Source organism: Mus caroli, unplaced genomic scaffold, assembly GCF_978045245.1.
Source record: "Mus caroli unplaced genomic scaffold, Mus_caroli_1 scaffold_3, whole genome shotgun sequence".
Taxonomy (NCBI): domain Eukaryota; kingdom Metazoa; phylum Chordata; class Mammalia; order Rodentia; family Muridae; genus Mus; species Mus caroli.
The window spans coordinates 38972141-38980953 of NW_028227258.1; the positions used below are offsets into that span (position 1 = coordinate 38972141).

At 40.0% G+C, this 8813-nt stretch overlaps 1 protein-coding gene across 6 annotated transcripts in view; it reads left to right on the forward strand.

Moving 5' to 3' along the window:
* Tlcd4 (TLC domain containing 4) overlaps positions 1-6293 on the forward strand; it is a 77190-nt gene extending 70897 nt beyond the window's left edge. For all 6 annotated transcript variants that reach the window (XM_021157680.2, XM_021157679.2, XM_021157682.2 and 3 more), the window contains one exon: positions 779-6293. In XM_021157680.2, coding sequence (XP_021013339.1) covers positions 779-1097 — 319 coding nt within the window. In that variant the 3' untranslated portion in view covers positions 1098-6293. The remainder of the gene's footprint in view (positions 1-778) is intronic.
* Positions 6294-8813: the final 2520 nt, after the last annotated feature.

Below are 8813 nucleotides of genomic sequence, written 5' to 3' on the forward strand. Positions count from 1 at the left end.
TTGTATTTTACATATAGGTTTTCAATCTACTTTGAGTTAATTTCTCTGCTGGATATTCTCACAGTGGGGCAGAGGCATACTTTTTCTGTTGAGTTGCCTAACGTCAGAGTCAGAAGTCACTGGAGTGTATCTGTATGTATCTATCTCTAACGCTTCTGTGACACTGGTTTGTTTCTCTAATGCCCTGAGTCTTGATTGTGTCGCTTTACAGAGATTTCCCAGAAGTAGGCATTATGACTCCTCCAGCTGTTCTTTTCTAGTGAGTTGACTCTCCAAGGCACTTTAAGTCATTCTGTGTGGGTGTGGTCACGCACACGTGTGTGTGTGTGTGTGTGTGTGTGTGTGTGTGTGTGTGTGTGTGTGTATGGTTGACATCTGGATGTTTTCATCAGTTGCTTTTCCACCTTACCTTTTTAGACAGCGTTTCTCACTGAGCGCAGTGTTTGCCATTTCAGCAAGATGAGCCGGCCCAGTGTATTCCCAGGATCTGCCTGCTCTCAGCTCAAACATCCCCCCCCACCACCACCTGCCTGCTCTCGGTTCCACCCCCTCCCCAACCCCCAGCGCTAGGGTTACAAACCTTGAGTACCAGGGGATCAGAATTCAAGTCCCCATTCAAGTTGCACAGAAAACACTCCATCTACAGTCATGTCCGCAACCCCTCCACACAAGTTGTTATGTGGTCCTTGAGTTCCTCCTTCAGCCTAAAGCACGAGAGGAGGAGGGCAGATTCCCAAGCTGCAGACTAAGTGTGACTTATCTTTGCTTCTCTCATCAGGTGGTTCTTTGAAGCCCTGAAGTACCCCAAGTTTTCCAAAGCCAATGTCATCAATGGAATTCTTATGACGGTGGTCTTTTTCATTGTGCGGATCATTTCGATACCTCCGATGTATTTCTTCCTTTACTCCGTGTACGGAACAGAACCCTACATAAGGTTCGGATTTGTAATCCAGTTTGTCTGGATCGTTACTTGTATTATTTTAGATGTGATGAATATCATGTGGATGATCAAAATCACGAAAGGATGCATCAAAGTCATCTCTCTCATCAGACAAGAGAAAGCCAAGGATAGCCTTCAGAACGGGAAACTCGATTAAAGGCGTGCTTCATCAGACACCTTGTTTCCATAAGCCATCTTCATTCCTCTTTGTCCTGTCCGACAAGATGAGCTCCTGCGCTGCTCTGTTAGGCACAGTTGTTACTCATGGTTTCAGTGTTCTTTCCTCTTTTCTTTAATCTTTACACAAGAGAAAATAAAATTTAGTCTTCACCCCAGGATTTCTTCTTTCCTTCAATACTTTTAAGCATGGATGGAAACTGAAAGGTTTAAGCAAAAGTTGTAAGTGAAGTGGCGAAACTTTTCTGAATTCGTCAGTGTTCCTGGGGATTATTCTCTGCAGGAAAATGGCTGGTGATTTGGTGGCCTTTGTACACCACCCATTTTATTTTGCTGAAGGACTGAGAACAGCTTTTCAGTCTGTGAGCAGCTCCGTTGGCTGTGCTCCGTTCTTTCCCAACATCGGTGCCTGTGTAGGGTTTCCTTTCTAAGTTGCCAGCACGTCCCTTCCCCAGGCCATCAGCAATGACACAGTTTCATGGGGGGGGGGGGTATGCAGTCATCTGTTACGATATGATAGAGCACTTCTCATGTTGATCCTATCATATTTGAAAATACTTTATGCATTTTTAAGATTTCAAATGCTGCTTTGTTTCTCTCTTTAGTGCTTTATCTAATTACATTTTGAAAATCTTATAGTCAGGCAAGGTTTAAGACCCATCTTGTGGACCACAGGAATGCCGATAGATGACAGCTTGGGCTAATGGGAGGACTCCCGGGAGGACTCCTGGGAGGACTCCCGGGAACGTGCCTCATCACGCTGCCTTCGCCTGCTTCCTGGTACTTTCCCCATAAAGATCATATTTCTTCTGCAAAGTTTTCCAAGTTCCAAACCTGACACCAGAACACCAGTCTTTTCTAGAATGTGCGCGCTGGGTATGCTCCTGAAATCAGCCTCATTTTGGTGAGACTAAAACTACAGACAAGTTAGAGTTTGTGCTTTACTTATAGGTTTTACTCAGGCTTGCTTAGTTTGTCTTTGCCTTTTTGTTAAAGAGCAGAAGGAAGGAAGGTGACTTAACCCAAGCATTCTGATTATCAAAACTGTCATTCATTGTGAAAAAAAATAATCGTGTGTGTGTGTGTGTGTGTGTGTGCGCGCGTGCATGCGCATAGAGGGGTGTTTTTCCTTTGCTTCTTGCAATCCAAATATAGAGTTATATATTTAGCTATTATTGCCTTTATTTATTTTTTTCTGAAGTACTTGACTTTAATGATTGTTCTTAAGATCTAGACTTAATCCAATTAGTGGTGAATACTTGAATTTAACTGAACTTAAACCAAAAGATCTAATCCATTTAGAGTATCAGACTGAAGGAGAACGTTTGGCTCTTTCATTATTCATCTTAGGCTGATGAACTAATGGAATGTCATCAAAACATTTAATGTAATGTAGTTTGATTTAATTGTCTAGTACAGATAGAGTCTGGCAAGTTCTGGTATGTTTAAAGATGGGAATTGAAATTCCAGTCCAATGATAAAAATCAAGTCGATTGTCTTGTTCTTGGTGTATTTACTTTTGAAAGATAAAGTCATGAAAAAGTCATGCTTTGTCTTTAAAGCAGCTAATGCCACATTGGTAATGGCTTGCTAAGTTTAGTGCTGTCTCCATCATAGGCACTCAGGTGTGCACTGGTTGTGTAAAAGTGAAGGTATAGGGATGCAAATGATTTTATATTGTTCATGGCTCTTTTACAAGAAAATGGACTTTTTTTTAATGGAGAGAAGACATTTATATTATAAAACTATTTTGGAAATTCACTAAGAAAAGAATAAATCTTGAGGTAAATATTTTTGGCTCTTTGGCTAGTACTACAGTTCTGAACACAGATTTTAAACTCGCCATTAAAATGATGGCAGTGTATGGTTATGAGTCTCCATGGAGGCAAAATGCTTCATGCTGAAAGGGTCATTTGTATTTCGTTGCTTGTATCATTGCTCGATATAACCAGTAAGTACATTCGGAATATCAAACATTAAACCCAGATTTGCCATTGTAGCCCTTATTAGCTGCAGCATCCAGACTTCCACTCTCCTCATTCTTTCTAGAAGGGAACTGCATTGGGAATGCCCTGCAAACTGCCACTGCAAGCCAGCCCTCCCCTGGGGCTGTCTTTTGCTGTTTTGTGATCACATTTATCAACCTAAAATACAAATAAAGACAGAACATAGTATTTGCTAAAACAATGAAATTTTCATTTATTGAATGACAAATTTTTGCTAGATATTTTAGATATAAGTATTTTGGCTACATTGATTAATTTAAATGAGTCTATTAGGCATTCTGATATTTAACAAGTCTTAAAATATTTATAGAAAATAAAAGCAAATTGGTATAAATTTTTAAGCAATTCTATTTTTCTAGAGAAGATTAGTGACAATCTGAATATGTAGTATTCTAGAAAATAAACTTTAAAAAAAAAGAGCAAAACTCAACTAGTAGCATGCAAGATTGTGGGCCCTGCACTTAAGGCATTTGAAGCTTGGGTTCATAGAATTTGCATTCTTGTGTCTAAAATCATTTGGAGGATTGTTTGCATTTATTTGAAATTCAAAATGGAGTTACATATGCATGCAAAGAAATTAAAGTACCCTGGTATGTTGGCTTTTCAAACTTGAAATGGGTATTTTCTATTTTGTTTTCTTTGTTTTCTGTTATTTCGTAGACCAGTTATGTGTTCAGAGGAATTTTGGTAGGTTTTACCATCTCTGAAAGTCACCCTGCTTTATTTTGGATAAACTGGGTGCATACATAGGTTTGGAAAATTGCCTAATTTATAGGTATTTGGATGAAATTCTTCCATAAATTTTAATAATTTGCTTAAGTCAAAGTTTTTGTTCAAGTGTCAGATGTGTCAATTGCTTCCTCTGAAGCCTTGGGCATTTAGAGACAAGTTCTTTGTGAGGTTTCTGTGTAACCCCTGGAGGCATTTCTTAGGCATTTGGAAATGTAGTTTGTCATGAATGAATGCACAAAGGGAGAAGTCCCATCCTTACACACATTTCTTTGCTTTCATTGTTAAGAAAAAAATCAACATGTCCCACAAGACCCCATTAACATATCTGGATATGTTTATTCCTGCATTGCTGATAGCTCCAAATATGTTAATATGCATCTTAACGATTGGTCTGTGTGTATTCATTGCCTTGCTTTAAGAACTTTAGCAGTCTGTGCAGTTGAAAAGCCCACATAGTTATGGGCATCAGTAATGTTTCATAGAAGGTTATGTATCTTGTGCTTTGGATTTCATCAAAAGGAAACATTGTATTCTGTTAGATCGGCAGAGTGTTTTTCCGCAGGTGTGAACCAGCACACTGGTGAGAATCTTCCTGTATGAAGAGTCTCCGAATGTGCACACACGCCTCCCAGCCTTAACCACAACTGGCTCATGCCAAAGCCTACTGAAAGCTAAGCCTGATGCAGAACTCTGATGATGTGTGCAGAAATGAGAAAATCCTACAGGACCCTGAGTGGGAGGAGATAGCAAGTCTGTTTTTCCTTTCAGAGATGTTATCTCTTCCTTTATTGATCCTTTTCTAGCTGAGCTCGCCTGGCTTGTTCATCGCTAACGCCCCACAGACTTCAGTATCCCCTTTCCATATGCCAGGGCCTTTTTAATGTCTCTTTCTGAGACACCACCACTCATCTGGATGCGTCTCAATTTCTTGTGGCAAGTTTCAGAGTTTACAAACAGGTTTCCTCACGCACACAAGCATTGTAGGAGGTATAAATAAAGATCTGACAAACCACAGTTTATTAAGAGGCTATAGGAAGCCAGTCAGTGTATAATAACATGTGTTTACAACATGAAACAAAGGTAATTATGGTTTTATTAAGAAACATCTGTAAGCTCTTTCTTAAACCGGTTTAGCAATAAGAGTTTTATAAAGTGTTTCAGCTATGGATTTATTGTAGGTGTGTTAATTATATAAATGTTCGTTATAGACCCTACAGCAGTATTGAGGGTGCAAAACAGAGTTGTTTTGATGAAGGCAGGGTCTGGCTTGTGGCGAATTGTTTTAGAGTCTTCAACATTAAACAATTTCCGTGGTACTATTTAAGACTTCCTAGCTAATAAGTTATTTAGTGTTTCTCGGAGTACAACAGCCAGGGACTTGAGCCCTGGTTCCTTTGTGGTCCAGACTTCAGCTCCCATCCACTAGATAGACTTTGTCATACTTTGTTTTCTATTACAATGGTCAGCTTCGAAAGATGGGTGTATTTGCATTGAACGCGTTCAAATGTATCCACTCTGAAGAGCAGTTTTGATATCAGGTCCTACACAGGACCAAACACAATTAAAGCTGTTTCTCCACCTCAGATTCATAAGCTCTGTACCTCTGCCTGGAAATTTGTTAGTCACCATCTCAATCCTTTCCTTTGCATTTTTATGTAATTCTGCAGTTGGTGTGTGTTATAATAATTTGCTCCTTTTTGGTGAATGGAACCTAAAAATACGGCTGTAAATAAAATGTGCTCTGTAATTTTGTTTGTTGCTTGATTGGTTTCTGTAGGACTACGTCTGCTTTTTACTTAAGGAATTTTTGTGTAGATTATATTCTTAAAAGTAGGATAAACTATGAAGTTTTTGAGTTGTCTGAATTTGTAATAACATTTCAACATAGATCTTATTTGCAAAAGCTACTTTAAAACTGCAGTACATGCATCAGCTATAGTGAGATGTACGATTTTTCTCTGATACTATAATATATAATATTGTCAAAATATGCTTAATAATTTATTTCCATAAGACTGAAGAGTTTTATTTACAAAACATAAGACCACATAATTTATAAACCAGTGTTACTAAGGTGTATCAGTAATGAAAATACAACCTAGGAACTTCGATTTGGTTTCTGGTTGTGCTTTGTTTGAAGGGATAAGTGTCTTTTCAGTACTTTCATTAAACTTTTGAAATGTTTGTATACTTTGTATGTGTGCCATTTTGAAGTTTATGCAAGTTCTAAGCAATAACCTGCATGTTCGACCTGATCAGCATCCTTTGTCATGACAGTTTCCTTTACGTATTAAGAATGACACAGATCAATATTGTATAACTCTCCCCTCTCCCAGTGAACACCTTGGGAGTTTCCTCTGTTAAAACACTACTATAATGTGGTGCAAAACTTTGTATTTTGTGAAAGAAAAATAAAGTCACGATTATTTAGTGCAAAAGTTTGTCTGGATGGTGTATGCTTCAATAGTATTTGGTGAGCTGATTGGCGAGACCAAATTCTTCCCATTGTATAATCCTAGGACCTGCATCCCGAAGGTGAATTTTTAAACCTCTCTCCCTGATGAGATTCCAGCATCAGAGAAAACCCAAAGCTGAAGAAATCTAGTTTGTGCTTAACAGGACCGGAGCTACCCAGTCAATGGCTCTTGTGGATTAAGTGAAACCTTGCAAGCAGTTAGATTTTGACCTTTTTTTTTTTTTTTTTTTTTTTTGCCCCTGCTGGTCTCTCCTGAGCTTCAGTGCTTTTTGCCTAGTGTTGTGGCTGAAATTTCCTGCTTCTCAAATTTCAAGTGGTCTGAATCTTGCATCTGGGTCTGGAGTATCCGCAGATCAGGAAGCTGAGCACTTAAATGGAGTGCTGAAGTGGCTTTGCCTTTCGAGAGGATCACGAGGCATGCTTTTGAGCATGCCTAAAATGTGGAGTCAGAACTGCTGTAGGAGTGAGCAGCTGTGTCTCAAAATGAAAATAGCAACCCCAGCTGTTGGTGACGAGAGGCTACAGGTGGAGCAATGGAAATAGGTCTCCCACACCTTGGACTGTCTCAGATGTAATTCATTAATTTTCCTAATGGTCACTCTTAACCAAAGTTTATTTATTGCTTTTTCTTCCTCTGGATGGTTCCTAGGCATACCCAGAAGTATGCTGTGGCAAATCTGTCACTTTCCCTTATGCTGGTGACTGATAACCTATCACACATAGCGAGGTTCTTCCCGGAAGGACCACTTGGGGGAGGGGCTGGCGTCTGCTGCCATTTATACCACAGTGCTCTGAACTCCTTGTACATTGCAGCCCCTCCCCTTGTCGCTGACCTCCAGCTAAACCCCATGGGCACATCTCTGATTATGCCAGCAGGAGTTGCCTGAACTGTGAGAGCTCCTAGGAGCCGTGAAGGGTAAGATGGACAGTGGGCATTTCTATTAAGGATAAAGGTCAAAGTTAAATGAGAATTTGGACGAAAAACCAAAAGAAAATGACTTCCAAAAAAGAAGGTAATGCATATATTAAATTTTAATTAACAGGAAATCTGTCAGTGTTCTGAGTCTCTCGGGATGATCAAAGAAAGAGGGTCACTCAAGGACGAATTAAGGCATTGCTGGCAGCAGGGGGACCCAGCCTCAGTGGACTGAATGTCAAAGAGCTGCACAAAAGCTTATGTATATTGATTGTTACACAGATGATGGCTTTTGGAGTAAAACAAGTTCCTCATACCAAAGCCCCTAATCTAACCTATACATTTCCTGAAGGAAAACACCACACCTCTGCAACTTCAGCCCTTACTGTGACTGCTCTCAGCACTCAATAATGCAACACATTCCAGGTGTGCCAGGGCTGTCCTGTGACCAACGTCATGCAAAGGCTGTAAAGCTCCTTCAGAAAAACAACTGTAGATAATAGCAAACAATCACCGTTCTCTACAGTGACTTCTTCTTCAAGGTCAAAGCATTTCATTCTAATGTTTATCCTATACAGAATGAGCCTACTGGATTTTTTTTTTGTTTTGTTTTGTTTTTTGAGACAGGGTTTCTCTGTATAGTCCCGGCTGTCCTGGAACTCACTCTGTAGACCAGGCTGGCCTCGAACTCAGAAATCCGCCTGCCTCCGCCTCTCAAGTGCTGGGATTAAAGGCGTACACCACCACACCTGGCTTCTACTACATCTTCTGCTTCAGAAATTAAGATGAATAAGGTTCTTATGGTTATTACAGTATAAGAAATCTTGTGACTTCAATATTAAAACGCAATACGTACAGCCTTTGTACTTCTATGTAGGGGATGCTCTTACCTAAGTTTTCAAAATCATTTATTGTAAGAGCAAATATTTCCAATATCCCCACGTAGTATCCATGAGCAAAGGCCTCTAAGCAAAGGGATCATCACAGTGAGCCATGGACCTGGTGGGCTGCCCTACCAAAGAGCCGAAGTCTGGATCTGTTTTAGTAGCTAACAAAATACCCAACAATTAAACTTCCTGGAAAGATCTGTGTTGCCAGGCAGACTCTCCACGGGAGGATTTAGAACTAGAACTGAGTGGTGTTTTAAAGCTGTGTTTGGACAGAAAGGATATGCGAATGGATAGGGCTCCTTAGGGAAGGTCTCTGAGTTGAGAACTGGAGCCGAGGGATTTGGAAAATGTAAAATGCCTGAGTTATAGTAAACCCTGACTTAGTCTTAGCTTTATCAACATTAAAATAATGTTTGAAGTGTCTCTGACACCCCCTCCAGCTCTCCTGGGCTATTAGGAAGAGCTTTAATTTGCAACTTGGCAATTAGGAAGGAACACACATAGCTTTGAGAGTAGCTTTAAGAAATCTGTCTTAAATGGCATCTGAGGGATAGTCTCAGCGTCAGATTAGATGAGTGAAGAACCGAAGTGGTCGGCTGACAGAATAAACGGCTAAACAATTGCTAAACAATAACCGGACCTGGTGGCGCGTGCCTTTGATCTCAGCACTCTGGAG